This window comes from Zingiber officinale, chromosome 1B (genome assembly GCF_018446385.1).
Source record: "Zingiber officinale cultivar Zhangliang chromosome 1B, Zo_v1.1, whole genome shotgun sequence".
Classification (NCBI taxonomy): domain Eukaryota; kingdom Viridiplantae; phylum Streptophyta; class Magnoliopsida; order Zingiberales; family Zingiberaceae; genus Zingiber; species Zingiber officinale.
In genome coordinates, this window is record NC_055986.1 from 153605998 (window position 1) to 153627231 (window position 21234).

Consider the following 21234-nt stretch of genomic DNA (forward strand, 5'->3'; position numbering starts at 1 on the left):
GCAGACCGATCCACAACTCTCTGGATCGGTCCGCAGACCGATCAGAGCTTCCCTGGATCGGTCCCCGGACCGATCCAGACACTGAAATCAGAATTTCTGATTTCTCCTTCCGGAAATTCAGAAACTCCTAATAAATTCAAGAAAATTCCAAAAATTACGAAACTTTGAGGATACATTCCTCATATCATACACTATCATGGAAAAATAGTTTTCTATGAAAATAACTTCCATTTTCAAATCTTGATACAAAATTCAAAAACTTTGAAATAGTTCAAAGTTAAGTCCAACTTTGTATCACTTTGGTCAATGATGAATGCTATCACTAGGAAAGCTTCATCAAGGTTTTTCAAAATAATTTTGAAATGATTTCAAACTCTTTAATTTGGGACCACAATCTTAGGGCTATATGCACATGACTTGTACACAAGCTTTCCCTATGATCCCCATTTTCTTGAATTAGGCTCATCTAGGTACAAAAACTATGCACCTTGATCCTAACTCATGATCCTAATATCTCACACACATCTAAAGTGCATCAAACACATCCAAGTCAATTTTGATGTGAGATATGGGTTTAGATATCTTAGACTAAGGTCTCATGCATTTTCTAAACACAAATTTGATCTCAATATCAAAGTGTGTTTTTCATCCTTAAATCAATTCAATTGATTACTAATGCAAGAGATGATGACATGGCATAAAATGGTATCATAAATGAAAACATGTGCCAATGTCATGATGTCATGGCATAAAGTTTGAAACTTAAATAAACATGACATAAAACTAGCCTAAGCATTATCATGACATTTCAAATGATAATAAAATAAATATGATGTCATGGCATGACATATGGCAACCAATCATGGTAAGTTAGCACAAGTAAAATACCTAAATTCCCTATCTAAGTATCCTTAGCCTTAGAATCTAACCCTAGATTGCCCATATATCCCTAAGAGAAAACCAAAATCCCAATTATGGTATTTCTCTAAGTTTTCTTAAATTGTGCCAAATAAGATTGAAATCGATATTTTTCAAATATGGCACAATTTACTCTTTAAGGAGTAAATAATAATTCTTTTTCATTTTCAAAGGTTATCAAAACATTGAAAATGCTCCTTGAGTCTCCTCAAAGTTGGGTTAACTACCCTTCTTATTGGAGTTGACACTCTCTAACCCATCTATGGGGTAGAGAAAATGCTCCTAGGAACCCAATACCTACTTGAGCTCATTGGGTTCACTAAATATTCACTAGGGATAACTTCCCTAGCAACCCTCCTAATGACCCTCTTAGGCTTTAAAGCCTTGGCCATTTGGGACTCATCAAGATCAACTCTAGGGGTGACTCCCCTTGTGACCTTGGTGTTGGTCTTCCTAGCCCTAGGTTTTGTTCCATAATCGAATGGAACATCATGATATGTGGGCTTGACCATTTGGGACTTAGGTTTGTGACTCAAACCTTTCTTGTCCTTGGACTTTTGACCCTTAGGCCCTAGAGTTGACTTCTCTAAATTTTTAAGGGCCTTTTCTAGGGTATCAAGCCTTGACCTCAAGACTTGATTCTCCTTTTCTAATACCTCAATTTTTGATTTATCACTCTTCCTTGAGGTATTCCTAGGCATATGTCTAGTTGATTTAGGGTTTCTACCTAGGTTTTCCTTAACCTTAAAAGTGTTAATCCTAGGGTTAGCATTCCTAGTAGTATCCCTATCTAGGCTAACATGTTTAGCTCCTAAGCACATGTATTGGTTCCTAAAGTTAACATGCTTATCATTATTAACAATTGCAACAAAACTACTAGCATGAGTTTTATTAGAATTGCAATAATGAACCTTAGAGGTTACCTTAGGGTTTGCCTTAGCTCCCCTATCGATGTGCATCCCTTGTCCTTGTGAGGTTTCCTCCTCTTCGGACATTGGCTCCTATAGTGTCCCCGTTGCTTGCATTGAAAGCACACCATGTGCTTCTTGCCTTTGCGTGTTGGGACTCCGGCTTCCTTGACCTTTGGTGCCGGTGGAGTCTTCCTAACTCTCTTTGGACATTTGCTCTTGTAATGTCCACACTCCCTACACTCAAAGCATATTATATGTAACTTATTTGAAATTGAGATGCTTGAGTTACCTAGGTTTGGGGATGGGTGTGAGCTTTCTTCTTCAACCCTTCCGGAGGTGGAAACTTCTTCTTCTTGCTCCGAACTTGAACAAGAGGAACTCTCCTCCTCTTCTTCCTTGGATATTGAGTAGCCCTCAACTTCCAATTCGCTCCCTCCATGATGTGAGCTACTTGGCTCACTAGCCTCCTCTTCATGTCTTGAGGTGGAGCTCTCCTCATGGTACTTGGCCAAGTTGTTCCACAACTCCTTGGCATTGTTGTATCCTATCTTACACAAAATGTTAGTAGGCAATGAAAATTCAATTATTCTCGTTACCTCTTCGTTGATTTCGGATTTGTGAATTTGTTCTCTTGTCCACTCCTTCTTCTCAAGTGATTTTCCTTCTTCATCCACCGGAGGAGTAAAACCTTCTTGTACACAAAACCAATTCATTATGTTAGTCATAAGAAAATACTTCATCCTTACCTTCCAATACGCGAAGTCGCCGCATTCGTAGAAGGGTGGAATGGTGACATCTTCTCCATAGAGATCCATTCTCTAGCTTTGCTCCCACGGGTGTTGATCCGTCGAAGAGCAAGCTCTGATACCACTTGTTAGGATCCTTCGTACGGCTAGAGAGGGGGGGTGTGAATAGCCGACCCCAAATTCTCGCGTTTCTTCCTACAATTCGTCAGCGCAGCGGAAAAACAAACAAGGAAACGAAAACAAGAAGATCAAACCTCAACGCGTCGATGTAACGAGGTTCGGAGATGATACTCCTACTCCTCGGCGTGTCCGTAAGGTGGACGAAGCCTCTCAATCCGTCGGTGGGTGAGTCCCCGGAAAAACGGCTAATACAATATACTCCTTGTGGGTGGAGATTCCTCGCCACAATATTCGCAACAGAAGAAAGGAATACAACAAGAGATACAAGAAGACAAGAACAATGAATGTAAAAACACAGTTTTCTTGCCTCCTTGCCGATTGGATTCGTTGAAGCAGCAGCTCCTCGGAACACCTACAACAGCAGGATATCCCAGCCGAGAAGCTCACGCGAAGCTTGCAAGAAGAGCTCAACAAAGCTCAAGCACCAGCAGCACTTAGCAGAAGAGAAGAGGAAGAAGTTTTCGCGCAGCAGCCCTCGACCCCTTTATACCGCGAAGAAGACAGCGAAGAAACTAGCCGCTGCGTCGCAACGGCTAGAACCCTGATCGGTCCGACGAAGACATCGAAGAAGCTAGCTGTTGCAACGCAACGGCTAGAACCATGATCGGTCTGCGGACCGATCAGATACCGATCGTAGCATACCGATCGGTTACTGATCGGTCACCCGATTTCGTGGCTCGATCGGTCCCCGCATCGATCCAGGGAAGATCTGATCGGCCTGCGGACCGATCACCGCTTCTTTCGCCGTTGCTGGCGATCGGTCACCGCATCGACAAGAATCAACAGAGTTTCGAGATCCGATCGGTCACCGCACCGATCGAGCAAACAAGTATCATCGATCGGTCCGGTGACCGATCCGAGCTTGGTTTTGCCCAAACCAAGTTCCAAGACTTCCAAACCAATATCCGTCAACCTCGACCTATTGGTACTTCATCCCAAGCATCTGGTCACTCCCTTAACTCGCTAGAACTCCCCGCCAAGTGTCCGGTCAATCCCTTTGACCTACTTGACTTTCCAACACCAAGTCCGATCATCCCCGATCCATCTGGATTTTCCCTCCTGGCTTCACTCACTGGGACTTTCACCGGCTTCACTCACCAGATTTCCACACCGCCTAACATCCCAGTTAGGACTTTCTCACCGCCTCGCTTCACTCACCAGACTTTCCCACCGCCTGCTTCACTCACGAGACTTTCCACACCGCCTAACATCCCGCTAGGACTTTCTCATTCACCTAGCTTCACTCACTAGGATTTTCACCTGGCTTCACTCACCAGGATTTTCCCGAATGCCTGGCTTCACTCACCAGGACTTCCACCTTCACCTAACTTCACTCACTAGGATTTTTCCCCTCGTGCCAAACTCCCTGTTTGGACTTTCCCCGTGCCAAGTCTCCATACTTGGACTTTTCCAGTGCCAAGTCTCCATACTTGGACTTTTCGCGTGCCAAGCTCCCTGCTTGGACTTTTCCGTGCCAAGTCTTCATACTTGGACTTTTCCCGAATCAGGTCAACCAGGTCAACCTTGACCTACGGTTGCATCAATAATCTCCCAAACATCTATTCTTGTCCCACATCAAGAATAGAACTCTCTCACGAGTGTCAAACATCAACATGCAACACAACTAGGTCAACCTTGACCTAAGGTTGCACCGACAATCTTCCCAAGTCAAACATCAAAATACAACTCGAGTCACGTCAACTCGAGTCGGGTCAACCAGGTCAACCTTGACCTAAGGTTGCACCAACAATTATTAGTTCAAGTCATTTAATAGATAAATCTAAATTTAATTTTATAAATTCAAAATATTTTCTCCGCCTTTTGTTTTATTGTCATAATGTTCGTTCAGATGTGTTAAAATTAAGATTCAAATAACTCCAATTTAACTCAAGTTTTAATCATTTCAAGCTATAATTTAATCATGTTTAAATTGAGCTTGGAACAATTCAAACTTTAACTCAAACTCGAATTTCATTTCAAACCAAACTTAACTAAAATTATTATATTTTTCAATATCAAATCAAAATTTTAAAATATCATGTATTTATCAAACTCGAACTCGAATATCAATTATTTGATAGTGTTTAATTTGATTGAGTTTATTTGCACTCATAATCATGGAGTAGAAATTGAGGGTTGCACTTAATTTTTTTTAATTACTTGTGTCATTCATTCAAATATTCATAGTGCTCAAGTTTTCTAAAAACAACATTTTTATTTTTATCTTTCAATTTCTCCAGCCCTTCTTCAAAAAAAAAAAAAAATGGAAATTTTCTTTATCTTGATCCAACAAGATTCTCATTTTGCCAATTTAAAAAGTAAATTGGTTGCTTAATCAGTCCAATCAATGTATATGCCTAAGAACATTTATAAAGTATTCTTATCATAGCAAGTGTTCAATTGACTAAGGACAGTAGACATATTATAATAAGATAACACATTAATTTTCGATGGATAAATACATTCAAAAAAAAATTATCTCAATCCTTAAATTTAAATTTGACGATCGAACTATAAATTAATCTTATAATTTATTTTTTTCCAAATATTCTAGAGATATATCATAAGAAATATCTGGATGAACGGAATTGGAAGGTATTTAACAATTCACTATAAATTAATCCTATAATTCATTTTTTCCCAAATAATCTAGAGATAAATCATAAGAAATATCTGGATGAGCGGAATCATCTCATTGTATAGTAATTTTCTTATAAAAATGTTATATGAGTTATAAATTTTATTAAAAAATAATAGTAACGTAAGTGAAATAACTTTCCCATAAAATTTTTAAAAACAATTATATAAATTGTATATTAAAAATTATTATAAAAGGTAAATTTTTATTATATTTTTTATAAAAAAAATTATCAAAAACAATCGTATAATTTAAGTCGAGAATTGTTGCATGGTTACTTTTTAAAATATATTGAACGTGAAACTATCGATGTATTTATTGTAGTACGCGGAGTTTACTTGTTTTTTAAAATGGTAAAATCATTCAAAAAAATAATTTATGTAATAATTTTAGTTGAAATTATTACTAGTCATTTTTGTTAGGATTGCATGGTGTAAACATATATCTATATTAAAAATACATGAAAAGACTATGATTTTTTTTAAAAAAATATCTTTATTAATATAAGATTTTTAGGATAAAATCATAAAAATTTAGATCTAAAATGGATAATATAAATAATTCGCCAACATATTTTGTGCTCAAATTTTCATGTGTTTACCTTTAAAAGTCAATTGATTATTTACCCGAGTGTCAATTTCGATGGTAAGATGAATTCAGATTAGGTTAAATCAAGAGTATTATAAAAAATTACTAACACTAGCATGATTTGAATTCAAATCCATCTAAAAACTATAAATTCGAATTCAGACTAACTCAAATAATTCGACCAACCTGATCTAATTTTCTACTATACTATATTTTTTTATTTTTAATAAAATAACGAAATAAAAATTTAAAACACATAATAATAATAATAGTAATAATAATAATAATAATAATAATATTTTAATTTAAACACATACTAACCAATCTGGTATAATTATATTTTATAGATTTAAATTTAAGAATTTAATTGTACTATTAATTTTTTTTAAAAAAAATATTTAGTAATTTTAATTTTTTCATAAAATAAATATTTTTATGATATTATTAATGGTCAAAAGCAGAGAAGATGACAAGATGGGAATATAGCTGGAAGTTTGATAAGGCGACGACTTTGTATAGTCCTGTAATAGAAAAGCGTCAGTGTCGGACCGGGAAGGAGTTCCTGGCATTGACCCTTCGACGCTCAAGTCAATTTCTGACGATGTGGATAATAATGGAAAACTGTAGCAAAATCATGTAAAATAACGATGTTGCGCATACGTCCGTCTGTAGATAGGAACTCCCCTTTATAGTGTCATTGTAGTGTCTGTGCATGCATCTCAAAGCGTGCGCATATTTTTCCAAGTGTTTTATAAAAAGACAAGTCAAAAAATATCCATGACACATTTCTTTAGTAAGTATGTATATCTCTGATGTGACAGTTGAAATCTTTTAAAGTACGATTTGCCTGCAGAATATGTTCTATTGTCAGTGACACAAACTTCTAAGAGAGTACGATGAGATACATGAGTGAGTCCCGCTATAGGCCGACTGACATCCGTTCGGCTAGAAGACCTCCGCTCGGTTGTGCTGAACAGCATAATCCTCCTTCACTCATCTTTTCCGTAGTCGGAGGGTTGCATCTCTCTCGAACGGGCACGTCACCCCGCTCGGCCAGGGACGATGGCGAGAGGATGTAGGGTCCGTTTGTCTATTAGCTTTATGCTATATGCTCGGCCATAATTGACCCGTTCGGCCATAACTGACTCGTTCAGCAATAACTAGCTCGTTCGATCATAACTTGCCCATTTGGTCTCGCTTGACTTTGACCTCTATATCAATCAATCTTCTTTACTTTGACCTATCTTTAATGAAACCCTTCTTCCTCATCGTATCAAATATTAACATAAAGTTAAAAGTTTTCAAGTCGTCATGCATCACAAAATAACTTTCAAGCATTACTTGATGTTCCTAAATTTAGGTCAATTCAAACTCATTCTAATTAAAAAAAAAAAATCCGGTTAGAGTTCGAATTAGATTTTAGATCTAACTTGATCGGACCCAAATCCTAAAATTCACAATCTTAATCCAATATTTTTGATATCAACTTAGATTATATTGGCGGATCATATTTATTTTTACACCCTTGAATCATTTTTATACCTATAGGGTATAATCGAGCCGGTCACCATAGGATAGATTTGTAGAAATGGACAAAAGTCGATTTTCGATGAAGTCGACAAAAATATCCTCTCATATAATGACCTATTAGATTTTTTAATTTATCTTTCTATAAATAATTGTGGGATCAATCGTATGAGCAGTCAAATCAACATATGCCTTTTGTATAAATAAAAAAATTCAATCATCATGATTACTTAGTCAATAAATTTGAAATTTGATGGTTAGACATTTGTCCATAGGATATAGGGCAAATAATAGACACATGATATTTTTGATTTAACAACTATGGATCAAATCTCACAGGAACTTATTACCTAAAATTCATCCTATCATATACCTCATTTCTACGAGGTCGGCCTGAGATGGCGGATCCCCATTTTGATGGTTAAACATTTGATGGTCCAAGAAAACTGAAGCCCAACCTTAAAACCTTCTACAAGCCCAACCCGACCGACCGAACTCTTCGATGCCACGGTTCGGTCGTTGCCGACATCTCAAAGCGAGTTCCAAAAGATCTGAACGTTATAACGGGAACTTCCAAACGATTCCAAGCCCTCCTTAAATTCCCTGGACGCTGGACCTCTTCCACTAGCCGTTGCACTCGCATCACGCCGCTCTCTCCATCTCCATCTCTTCTCCTATCGTCGTCTGGCTCCTGATGGAGGCCTCCGCAGCTCCGGCGACCAGCCCTTCGTCCGACGAGCGCCTGTGGGCAGGCCTCCGGGATCGCGTCGACTCCATCCTCCAGAATCGGGATCCCAAGATCCAGCTTTCGATTTCGTCTTGCGTATGCCATTTCATCTTTCTCACGCTCGATTCATTTCCTTTCGATCGAATCTTTGGAGCTGAGAGGCGATTAAAGTGTTTTTTTTTCCTTCTTGGGCAGTGTAAGATGGAATCGGAGTGCGGCAAGAGGTTAAGGGAAGGATCCGAGCTTCTGATGAGAGGATTCGATTCGGTGTCTTCCAGTTTGACGCATCTTTCCAGCACCCTGAACTCCACCCGGCAGGTAAGTTATTTAATTAATTGCTTTTGCCGATGAGTCATTTAGCAGTAATAAGGGTTCGTGAAATTTTTCTGTCAGATGCACACATCGATGTTAGACATTAGATTTCAAATATTGCTAACTTTCACCTTAAATTCCCAACGATTTAGTGAAGTTTCCTTTCCGACCATTTATAACTAAACATCATAATCTTATATTGCTATTGTCCGGTTTCCCCCAATTTTATCACTTGCACTTAATTGTAGATCTATCAACACACTTCCACTCAAACATAAACTCTTGCAATTGCTGACTGCTTAATTTTTCTGCTTGACAGAGAGTGATTGATCTAACTAAGTATTCAGCACCAGATGTCCTACACGAAGAAAGTAATAATGCAGATGAAGAAGTGCCAAAACCCAAGAGACATTGTGTTTCTGAGGAGACCCGAAACAAGGATGAAGTTGGTTCCTGTGATGAACATGATTCACCTGTAACTAAAACTTCTACAGAAAGTGACAAGGTGGCAGATTCGAGTAAGGGAGATGAAAAGATTGCTGTTGCTGCATCACCAAGTGAAGTGCTGAAAAAAAATAAAACTGTCAGTGGAAAATTATTTTCGTTTAGCTTGTCTTCATGTGGCCATGTTTTTTTTTCCACAAAGGTTCAAATGCTTTTTGATTGTGCAAATTTGCAGCTTGCCGTTATGATGGCTACCAAAGCATCATACCTGTCAAGGGAACTCAAAGGCATAAAATCAGAGTTCGGTTTCATGCAGGAAAGATGCAATCTACTTGAAGAAGAGAATAGGAGGCTTCATGATGTTATTGATAAAGGTGATAGAGCAGAAGAAGATGACTTGGTACTTTTTCTGTATAACCTTTTTAGATGCCTAAATCCTTTGCTTACTTCCACACTAGATCATCTCGTGTTGCAATTTTTATAGTGCCAATGCTTAGGATCCTAAGTTCAGGTTAAGGTTAATTGATCTCTATTGTAATGTTTTTGGATATAGTTTCCTTAAATTCTTTCATATTGGCTTGGACATTGTTGCACTAAGACAAAACCAAGTTAGAGTTTGTATTATTTAGCAACAATAACCATGCCCATTTGTTGTACCTCTTGTTCCTATGTTTACGGATAGGATTTAGCTACTAGAAAGCATAAGTAAAAATCTACTCCATTTGTGAAAAGAAAATATTTTCTCTGATAATACATGATCCATAAGTTTCCATTACGATTTCCTCCTTGATCACACTGCTCTTTTTTTAAAATTGTCTATAATTTGCTTTAAGATCTAACTTTGATGTGGTAGTTTTACTCATCTTTTTTTGTCCATTCCAGAATGGGGAAAAAAAACTGATTAATTCTGCATTGCAAATTATTCTGTAGGTGAGACTTCAACTGGAAGCTCTGTTGGCTGAGAAGTCCAGATTAGCAAACGAAAATGCCTGTCTAATGAGAGAGAACCAGTGCCTTCATGAGCTTGTGGAGTATCACCAATTAACATATGATCTATCAGCATCATATGAACAAGCTATCAATGGAATGTGTCTAGATTTTGGTTGCTTGGATGATGAGCATGACTGTGATGAAAGTGAAGTTCTGGCTACACCAGCAACCAGCAAATTAGGACTAACTTCGCCATAATTATTACCATACTGCGTGGAAATTGTTATTTCCATCACAATTATGTCATGATGGTTGCTTATCTTCAAATGCCTGTCGTCGATAGAACATGAAATTATGTTAACGCAAATGCTTGATACCAGATTTTCTCTGTTGATATTTTTTATTTGGCTGCAGAAACTAAACCATATAATCCAATGCTGACGATTTAGAATACTCAGTTAAAGAATAGAGAATTCAGGCACGACTATATATATATAGGCCATTGATAGTAAATTTAGAAGTGCGAGGAGCTCCTTGCCCAACAATCAAGATCTCAGATTTTTCATCTCATCAAAGGAAAATATCTTATAGTGCGTTGTAGTTGAGAATCAAATCATGAATGCTTGGTTAATCTGTTAAACGCTTTGTCAGTGTACCATTGTTTAGGGGTAGTATAATTGATTTACACAACTAATTAAAATGTCATCTAAGATTTGGAAATATTTTTATGGCTTTGATATGAGGAACAAAATTAAGGATTATTGAAGTTTACTTCCCCAACTATTTAGAATCATTTGCCTAGTTGATTTATTGGGAATAAAAATATTTTATTCATTAATAATCTAGAATGAGTTGATTACTCAGAACTTTAGATCACTCCCCTAAGTCAAGTTTACTTCAATCCAAACTTTAGATCACTTATAAACTCTTATCTTCCAATCGAGAGGGCTATGTGCCTCTTGAATGTCCTCACATTACCAAGAGACCTTGTCTCTAGAATTTTCTATGCGTATAAAGCATGTCATTGGTACTTCTTCATTTGTCTAATATTAATTCTTATCTTCCAATCGAGAGGGCTATGTGCCTCTTGAATGTCCTCACATTACCAAGAGACCTTGTCTCTAGAATTTTCTATGCGTATAAAGCATGTCATTGGTACTTCTTCATTTGTCTAATATTAATTGACCTCGATTTATCAATACTTTCACACTTATTTTCTTGGACTTCTTGTATAATGGTGGCAGAAAAGGTGACTACGCCCGTCAATCCGTCCCAAGATCAATACAGAGGAGGTAAATCACAGGTGGCTACTAGCCTTTGGATTTCTTGAATAATAAGTCACCTAATGGTGACACTTTGATGTTTGCATGTAGCTTTTTCCATGCTAGTTGTAATTTGGATAATTATAGATCATCATATAATTGTTTTGGATATACTAGTCGATTGATGTACGATAGTCAACTTCCTTGACTATCTCTAATTTTGAGTGAATAGAAGTGTCTTCAGTTGATTTCTTTAGTTGATTTATCTCCAATTGACTATTTTTATTTAGTCAATTGACATAATCATTCCAATTGTTTCACTTTGAGTTGACATTTTTTCTTCATTCTTGAAGGTCCAAGTCTCAACTTCCCTTGGTGGCAGGTGTTAAGAAGCTCATTACTTCTGGGACTTCTTTTTGATACAAGGTCCAAGTCACTTTTCTTGTTGACCTATTGGAATTTCTTTTACGCCTGATCTTCGACCTATTGGAACTTCCTTTATCTAACTTCTAATCCTTTACTTGTTAGAACTTTCTTTACCTAGCGTCCAATCCTTAATCTATTAGGACTTTTTATGCCTATAACCACTTAGACTTTTCTTTGCTAAGAACTTTTTGAACTTTCTTTGTTGTACCCACAACTCATGTCCAATTTACTTATACCTAATACTTGACATCTATATGAGATACACAACAATGTTTAATTTTAACATTGATCAAACATCAAAATCACATGCACATATGTTAGGACGTGATTGCACCAACATTGCATTACTTAACACACTAAAAACACAAACAAACCAAACGTCAAAATGATATGATTATACACGACTACTTAGGGCATGATTATACTAACATCTATTTGAAATTAATCCTGAAGGTCATCAAACACTTTTGGCCAAAAAAACTTGACAATTAATCGAAATAACAACTAGTTGGCTAAATCATATCCAATTTCTTGCTATTTTGTTAAATCTTTTGGCCAAAAATGCTTGATAATGCTAGAGGTTTCGAATGTGTGTCAAATAAATCTGAGTGGATTATGGGTTGTGGCCACAACTAGACTCGTTGCATGCTTGCAACTTGGCTTGGTTGTTGTGAGTCGACAACCTTATTTGAACACAATGTGAGTGGATTGTGGGTTCACTCAAGGCGAGTTAGTTGGTGGCTATGAGTTATTGGGTTTGGGCACATGGAAAAAGAAGATTGGGATGGAACATAAGACTTTCAAAATTGATAAGATAAAAGGAAAAAAATTCTTCTCCATTTGAATGGATTTTAAAAAAAAACCCATAAATGAATTTAAAATCCATTTTTTTTTATAAATAAGGTCAAATAATAGGAACAAGTGACTCATTCTTATATAATGATTCTTTCATCTCTCATTTATTCATCATTTTAAATTAATAGGATATTAGTCCTAAAAGTACTAGATAACTAGCCATCCAAAGGTCACAAAATAAATTAACTTTTATCAGGCAGTATGAGAGGAATTACTCTAAAATTGTGCTTCAATTTTCTATTAAGACATGCATGGGTTGAAGTATCCGTGTGAGGAAAGTCCACGAATTTATCTTCACATGTAGAACACTCGGTTTAATATTGGAATGATTGTGACACTTTTTAAATTTATTCTAATAACCTTATTCTAATAACCGATGGAAATTTTTTAAAAGACTAAATAATATATAGCCAACAAATAAATACTAAGTTATTTAAAAAAACAATAATAAATTATGTGAAGTTGTACTTTAAAAAATTTACTCACTCTCTAATGGATCCTAAATATGTCTTTTCATGTCTCCACAAATTTAGCTGGAGTGATTAGTGCGTAGAAACTTGTTACTTGAAAGCATGAGTTTGAATTTTGGGATAGTCAGAGCGTAATTCTTTGGTCCCTGTGTATTTTTTCCCACTGCGCATTAGCTTCTTCAATTATCATGATTTACCTACTTCGTATTGATCTTGAAACGTTGGGGCGAACGAATAGCCTTTGCCACCCTTTTCACTCAAATACAAGTTCAAATCAACTGACTCGACCCATCATCTTCAAAAACCCTAATCCCGTCGTCTCCTAAAAACCCGAACCCCTGCTGAAGTCTCCACTTTCCACTCGCTGACGCCTTCTCCTCGCCGCTCCTTGAGCCCTTATCCGCTCGTTCCTGCATGGCGCGCTCCAACTCCTCTTCGAGTCAGCCTCCGGCACTCGCTATTCTACGCTTACGGTCTCGACGAGATCGGCCAGAACACCGAGGCCGTTCGCAACTCCATCCTCGATCTCACTCGCTTCGGCAAGGTCGTCAAGCTCACCTCTTTTCATCCTTTCTCCTCCGCGCTCGACGCCCTCAACCAGTGCAACGCCATATCTGAAGGCCTGGACTCGTATTCAAACACTGTCCTCTTCGACTTTTGATTCTTATGATGTGTGCTAGTGATTTTTCGTGGGTTTCGTGTGAATATAGGGATTATGACCGAGGAGTTGAGGAATTTCTTGGAGATGAATCTTCCCAAAGTGAAAGACCGCTAGAAGGCAAAGTTCAGCCTTGGTGTCGCGGAGCCCAAGGTTGGGCCGCAAGTATTCGAGGTGACTAAGATTCCTTGCCAGAGCAACGAATTTGTGCTCGAGCTCCTTCGCGGTGTACGGTTGCACTTTGATAGGTTTATCAAAGACTTAAAGGTCAAAAGTTGACTATGATTTTGACATGTGTTCCTGTTGCAGTTGGATGAGTGGTTGAATCTGATCTGATATTTATTTTTACTTGTTCTAGCCTTCCGACTTAGAAAAGGCTCAGCTTGGCCTGGGACATAGTTATAGCAGAGCCAAGGTAAAATTCAATGTTAATCGGGTGGATAACATGTTCATCCAGGCCATTTTCCTCCTTGATACCTTGGATAAGGATATTAACTCATTCTCAATGAGAGTCAGGTTTGTTTATTTATCCTTTTTGATCTTGGTGACATTGAATCTTTAGTAGTCGTAGATTTACATCAATACATTTTAGTAACAATGTTTTTATGAGGTTGGGGTGGTGCGTATGCTAGGATCTAAATATGAAACATTATAAATGTGCTTGTTTCTTTTGGTGATGAAGGACATATTCTTTTTTTTACTCCTAGTAACCCTAAGTTAGGCCATGATTCCAATTAAAGTTGGATTACTAGAATGGTAATCAACTAGGAAGAACAGTCAGCAATTTCAGTTTTATTATCTCATGTTGAGATTTTAAGGCAAATGCTTGTGTAATTTTGATTTGCCTAGTCTAGGGACTAGGGTAACCCAAAATGCTACTCCTGGCAGGCCTTAGTATATATTGCCATTTGTTTAATCACTTAACTTAACCATGTGAACTTTCTGAAGATGAAAGCCAGGCGTGATCAGTGTGGGAATTGAGCATGTTTGAACCATACAGATTTTGTTTTATCTTCAGAAATAAATCTTTACAACTTATTTTTGAACAAAATGTGTTTGTTTCCATCCTTATTATTGTTGAATATTGTCTCACTTTTGCAATTTTTCTCTTCAGTGAACTGCATCTTTGTCAGTATTACTGATTGTTTTTTTTTTCGTTTTTTAACAAAAAGTATTTGTTGTTTCTCCATGCCTGGTTTTTCATACATATGATCTTTAAGGGTATATGTATTTCATCCTAAACTTCAAATATTGCTTTTTTGATTCCAAAATTGAGGTTACTTGGTTTCTATCATTATTAATGATTCTAATGGTTGTGTAATAAAAAATATAAACTTGGTATTTGCTCTCGTGGCATGATTTGACCTAGTATTATTTATTATTTTAAAATCCCATATATATGGATGGACTTTCATCATCTTTATTTTTCATTCTATTCAATTAAATTATTTTATTACTTTCTAATTTGGTAACAAAGTGACTGAATAATTGGGTTTCTTTTCTTGGATCTACCATTTAAGGGGGAGGCATTGGATTTGATGTGGTATAACATTCTAAAGTGTATGCAAATGGTTTAGGCAACACTCTACATCGCCAACATGCTGTATACAATATGCATCTATATATGTGAGCTGTATTAAAATATAGTAAAAATTTGTTTATATTGATGATAAGTATAACAAAATTTACAGACATATTATATATCTGATTGATTTAAAACTAAACAGACCACATTATAAACAAAGACAAAGGATGAATCACTTAACATGTCACATGCTAATTCATGATTTCTAAAAGCTGATAACAAACAAACATTCTTATAATATGATCTATTCAGACTAATCCATGTGGTTGACTTGCTTTGATTTGGAGTTAAAATCATATATTTGAGCTACATTTTAAAATATGCAATCCAATTTTGAGTTTTCACATTACATAAGCTACAAAATCACATTTAGAGAATCATATATATAAAAGGCAATCTCTCATTTGCGAAACTCCTATGGTGAACTAACCGACCCACTTTTTATAACACTGATATAGATATATTTTCAATATACTTCATGCAGCAACACCTTATCTTGCAGATCTTTCATGTTGTTGTGACATCCACTTCAAGTGATCTCCATGTAGCCTTCACAAAGTTCCTACTTCCTAACTGCTACAATGAACCTCTTGCAAGTGTGACCTTGTTATACCCTAAGTTCACAATTTTCCCATAATTTTTTCACGTGTCTCAAAACCTTTATTCTTATAATCAACTGGATGCTACCTCATGAACTCTCTCGCTGATAAAGATGCCTCTTCCCAACCCACTACACTCATTTGGTATGTATCTTCTTGGCAAGACCTCCAGTGTGATCTTCCCCGCTCTTTTTGAGAGGGAATGCTGATATATATTGTTTAGTCGAAATTGTTTTTTTTTCTAATTGATTAGTTATTTTGCTGATGTTTTTGGTATGTGTTTATAAATTATAGATGTACTTTTCTCCATCTGTATAGCTGTATTATTTTGTTACTTTAATTATCAAAACTTCTTTATCCCATTTCTCTCCTTGGTCATTCTTTGAGTTTAAACATAGAGGCACAAACCTTCAAGGAACTTTTCAGCAGTTGGCTGCCTTATGTTCCTATCTACGTGAGTTTACTAATTTGCTTTTAATTCCACATTGTTGCAGAGAGTGGTACTCGTGGCATTTTCCAGAGCTAGCTAAGATCGTCAATGACAATTATCTGTATGCCAAAATTGCAAAGTTTGCAGAGAATAAATCTGACCTGTCTGAGAATCATATTCCTGAATTGTCAGAATTAGTTGGAGATGAGGAGAAAGCCAAAGAAATTGTAGAAGCAGCTAAAGCATCCATGGGTAATAGTCTTTTTATTTACTCACATGATATTTTTATGGCTTATCTTTTTAATTTTACTTTTTCAGGACAAGATCTGTCTCCAATTGACTTGATTAATGTTCAACAATTTGCTCAGAGGCTTATTAATCTTTCTGAATATCGGAAGAAACTCTATGAGTATCTTGTTACAAAATGAATGATATTGCTCCTAATCTGGCTTCTCTTATCGGTGAAGTAGTTGGGGCTCGTTTGATATCTCATGCAGGGAGTCTTTCCAATCTGGCCAAGTGCCCTTCATCTACACTCCAAATACTTGGGCAGAGAAAACCCTTTTCAGGTTCACATTGTCTTCTATTACCCTCGATGTGAATGCTTTATTTATTTATTTATTTCTCCTTTCTTACCACAGGGCCCTTAAAACTCAAGGGAATACTCCAAAATATGGACTTATCTTTCATTCTTCCTTTATTGGCCGAGCATCTGCTCGGAACAAAGGTCGTATAGCACGTTATCTTGCAAACAGGTGCTCTATCGCATCCCGTATTGACTGCTTCTCTGGTAAGTCTTTTTTCAGAGTGCAAATTATTGCCTCCTTCAGTTAGATTTGGGTATACATTAGGCTTATCGTAAGCATTCCCTTCTAGAGGTGAATACTTCTGTATTTGGACAGAAGCTTCGTGAGCAGGTTGAGGAGAGACTTGATTTCTATGACGAAGGTGTTGCACCTCGGAAGAATGTTGATGTGATGAAAGATGCCATAGAGAGTGTACTGAATGTCGCCGAGAAGGATGCTGGTCAGTAGTAACCTTCATTAATTCATTGCAATTTTCTGCACCCTATCAACCATTTGCTCAATTTTGTAAAAGGAGTATTTACTCTGTAAAATAATTGTTTTTATACATTGAAAAAAAATGAGGCATAGTTTTTATTTTTATTTTTGTATGCATCTGATAATTTCAATCTTGACTTTGAAGGTTTTAGAACCATTCCATTTTTAGTATATACTTTAGACGTCGTTTGCTTTTTGGTGTTCCATTTTACTTTTGCTTGTGGCACAAGGTTTGTTGTCGATTTAATTGTTAATAATACATATGTATGCAGATGGAGAGCAGAATGAAGCTTCTGTAAAGAAAAGTAAGATGGAATCTAAAGGTGAGAACGAGGATGGAGAACCCGTGGCGGTTGACGAACCAATCCAAGTTGCTGTGGGCGGAGAGGCAAAAACTGATAAGAAGAAGAAAAAGCAGAAGTTGGAGGCACAACTAGAGAATGCTGTCCCGGATGAGTTGAATGGTCAGGACATAGAACAGAATGGAAACACTAAGAAAAAGAAAAAAAAGACATGACGAGCTAGCTAAGAATGGGACAGAAGGAAAGAAGAAGAAGAAAAAGAACAAATTACAAGATGAGTAGAACATATGCAACGCCTATGAACTCCTCATGTTTAATTATCACCAATATCATTTTAGAAAGGACTCCTCTATTCGACTCTACAAGATTCGTCAATCTTGGGTCGTTCATACTGAGCTGCTCAACATAGTGGGGCTGTTGGAGACCATTCAGGTGCCAATGCAATTTCAATTTTTGATTCATGGTGTTTTCATGTATCGGTTGCATCAATTGCGTTGTGAGTATAATTACATATTAATTTATCAATTGTTTGATCATGACATGCAATAAGAACAAAATAGGCAATTGAGGTAGCTTAATTGGTGTGTTTGGAGATCTACACTAGATTGTCACATGGACGTGCTTATGTAGTTATAATACCTTAATTTACCAATCATTTGATCTATGAACCATAGTGGGAAAGAACGAAATAAACAAGTGATGAGAACTTAATTGGTCTGTTAGAATAACCTCTGCTAGTTTGTCATATGGAGTTTGCTATTCAATTTGTGGCAAAGTGAATTGTAAGATCAGAGCCCAAACACGTCTAAGTGCTAAGTGAATTGTTGGAGTTTCTTTTAAGAGACTGTAAACTGAACACTTTCCTTAAGGCCTATGAAGGGGACCAAGTGTAAAGTTATTAATGTAGTTGTAGTACCAACTGATGGCGACTATCAAGGCAATTTTGAGGTGTTGTAGGATCTCATCTAGTCACTAGATCATTGACTTTGACAGAGTATTCTGGTTCGTTAATTTTTTTTTAGAATATTAATCCTATTAGATATCACTTTGGCTAGACTTAGTTAAATTCTTGGTTGTTATTTTTTCCTATGTTATCTCTAGTTTTAGACTGTCAAGTTGGTTGCACTAGATTCTCATGGGTAGTTGTTGCTTCTTCAGGCTATATTTCTTCCTTCGACATTGTTAGGGAACAGATGTATTACACCTGCAAATGAATTCTTAAATTACTCTGGCTAATGTCTAGTAAGGTTACAAAAAAAAAAAAAAAATAGTAGTGGAATAAAACTATACATAACATTTCAAAAAAAAGGACAACCGGTGCACGAAGCTCCTGCTATATGGGGTCCCGGGGAAGGATTCATTATATGCAGACTTATCCTGCTTTTTGCAAGAGGCTGTTTCTAGGATTCGAATATGCTAATGGGACTCAATTCCCAACCACTAAAACCTCACTACGATTATCTAATCATTGAGTCTCTTAAATTGAGATCTATTTTTGCCCAAGGGTACTGATCTCCCAACTCTCATAGCTCACCATCATAACTTAATGCAGCTTGACTTTGTTACCATGTCTCATCTTTTGGATGCACTCGAACTCTCGGCTTGCTCCGTTTGTTATCCTCAACATTCCATCTCTATAGTTCACCTTCTCTATAGTGTGCCTCAATGCTCCTTGTCATGCTTACCACTTGATTTTATATACTATCCCTTCTTCAATCTCTATGGAGTATTTTGAGCCATTGAGCTACAAACTTGGTCGTGCGCAATGTCATGCTCCATGAGTTGCTTTAACACTACCTCAGTGCTTCTCATCCCATTGTCCCTCAGCTGCCTCATGGAACTTCTTCGATATCAAGTCACTTAGCTTGTTGCCTTGGCCGTTGCCCCACGGAATTATCTGGAGTGGTTAGTGTGTAGAAGCTTGCCACTTGAGAGTGTGGGTTCGAACTACGGGGTAGTCAGGACGTAATTCTCTGGTCCCTGTGTACCTCTTCCCACTGCGCACTAGCTTCTTCAACTACCGTGATTTACCTCTCGTGAAGACCTTGGGCAGGGTACGGTGGAGACGCTGAGGGCGAGCGATATTACTTTTTTGCCACTTGTTGCCTTGGCCGTAAGTCATTATTAATTGTCCAACCATCAATTGATGTCATTCTAGCTGATTTTAGTTGATAAGATCCTGTCAATAGTATAAATATTTCGAATATATATTAATTTAGTCGACTATCCAATTGCTTAACCTACTATCAATTTACTGATCCAAGGTCTAGTTGATTATTTTTGGAATAAAAACCTTCTAATCGCAAGAATTCAAACTCTAGTTGATTACTTAGTTGACTAAAGAGGAATCAATCACTCTAGATTTGTAAGTTTTTTTTATTTTTTTTTTATTTTGCCTTCAGTCAACTATTTGGATTCTAGATTTTAACCTTGAAATACCAGTTTTTGATAAAATCTTTGCTTAAAAAAGAGATCTACCCATTTCAAAAACACGGTTCGCCCCCTCTCATAGCTCACATACCAAGAGATTTATCTTTAGGACTTCTTGTTTGCCAAAAGGTCTCACCTCCGGGTCTTCTTCATTTGTCACTATTGAATCGATCTCAATCTATCGAGATTTCACATGTACCAAGAAGTTTTACCTCTAGGTCTTTTATGTCTATTAGATATCTGGTTGTGCTCAATCTATCAAAACTTCCCATCTGTCAAGAAGCCTTGTTGTAGATCTTCCAAATCTGTCAGGTATCCAACCTCAACCTATTAAGATATCATTACTACTAAACATTCAGTCACTCACTACTAAACATTCAATTTGATTATCTTTGGTGGACTTTCAATGTCAAACATTCAGTTATTTTTGACATGCCTAACTTCTGTTGGTCCCCGTGATTATTTTGATATGATCAACCAAGTTGGTTGGATCCTGTTTTATGTTTGATCCTTGTGTCTGAGTGTGCAGGAGCTTAGGAGTGTAGGAAGTCGAGTGGAAGACGCAGCTAGCGAGAAGGACGACACGGGAAGGGAGCCGACGGACTTGGTGCGTCTGAAGGACGAGAGAGCTGCGGAAGAGTACACCGGTGGACGAGAAGAACGTGCACAACGTTCGAGGGACGTTAAGACGGGGAGGAAGGCTGCTCGAGGAGAAGGCCGGAAATTGGGTTCGGGTGAGCCCTATTTCGGTTGGTCGTAATCACCCAAAAGAACGGAGCTTCGGAAGTCAAAGGGAAGGAAAAAGTGAGCTGGAATTCAAGCTCAAGGCGCCTTCATCACAGCTTGAAGACGCCTTCATCTTGAAGGCGCCTTCAATGCTTGTTGGAGGCGCTTCGGACCTGGCCAAAGTGGTCGTTGAGCTTTCGGATGAAGTTTTATCCGCCCACTCGATGGAGGCGCCTTGGACCTCTATTGGAGGCGCCTTGAACATCCGAGATAGAATTTCCAGAGGCTATATAAAGGCCCCTGGAGGTAGAAATTAATCATTAATTGTTCAATCAACTCTGTATTCATTCTTAGCAATAGTTCTGAGTTGTTAGAGTGTAAAAGGTTTCTCCGCCTTCAGTAAAGGAGACTTTTTCTAGTGCTTTTCTTCGCCCTAAATTAACAACCTTCTTGGTTGTAACCAGGTTAACCGTTGAGTCTCTGTTTTACTTCTGTTTCTTTATTTCAAT

General features: G+C 37.2%; 1 protein-coding gene and 1 pseudogene across 2 annotated transcripts; both read left to right on the forward strand.

Moving 5' to 3' along the window:
* The first annotated feature begins 8084 nt into the window (after nt 1-8084).
* LOC121985465 lies at nt 8085-10300 on the forward strand. Of its 2 annotated transcripts, none has more exons than XM_042538946.1 (5): nt 8085-8331; nt 8431-8553; nt 8867-9130; nt 9227-9391; nt 9922-10300. In XM_042538946.1, exons 1-5 carry the CDS (start codon nt 8203-8205, stop codon nt 10177-10179), a joined length of 939 nt encoding a protein of 312 aa, XP_042394880.1. In that variant the 5' UTR covers nt 8085-8202; the 3' UTR covers nt 10180-10300. The 2 variants fall into 2 exon arrangements, with proteins under 2 accessions (XP_042394880.1, XP_042394888.1); XM_042538954.1 differs by having other exon boundaries at nt 8088-8331; nt 9227-9365; nt 9922-10094.
* A 2411-nt stretch (nt 10301-12711) lies between these two features.
* LOC122043500 lies at nt 12712-18831 on the forward strand (annotated as a pseudogene).
* Nucleotides 18832-21234: the final 2403 nt, after the last annotated feature.

Coding starts and splice junctions, on each gene's coding strand:
- LOC121985465 (XM_042538946.1), top strand. CDS start 8,203: ATGGAGGCCTCCGCAGCTCCGGCGACCAGCCCTTCGTCCGACGAGCGC. Junction 8,332..8,430: donor AGCTTTCGATTTCGTCTTGC/GTATGCCATTTC, acceptor CTTCTTGGGCAG/TGTAAGATGGAATCGGAGTG. Junction 9,392..9,921: donor GAGCAGAAGAAGATGACTTG/GTACTTTTTCTG, acceptor ATTATTCTGTAG/GTGAGACTTCAACTGGAAGC.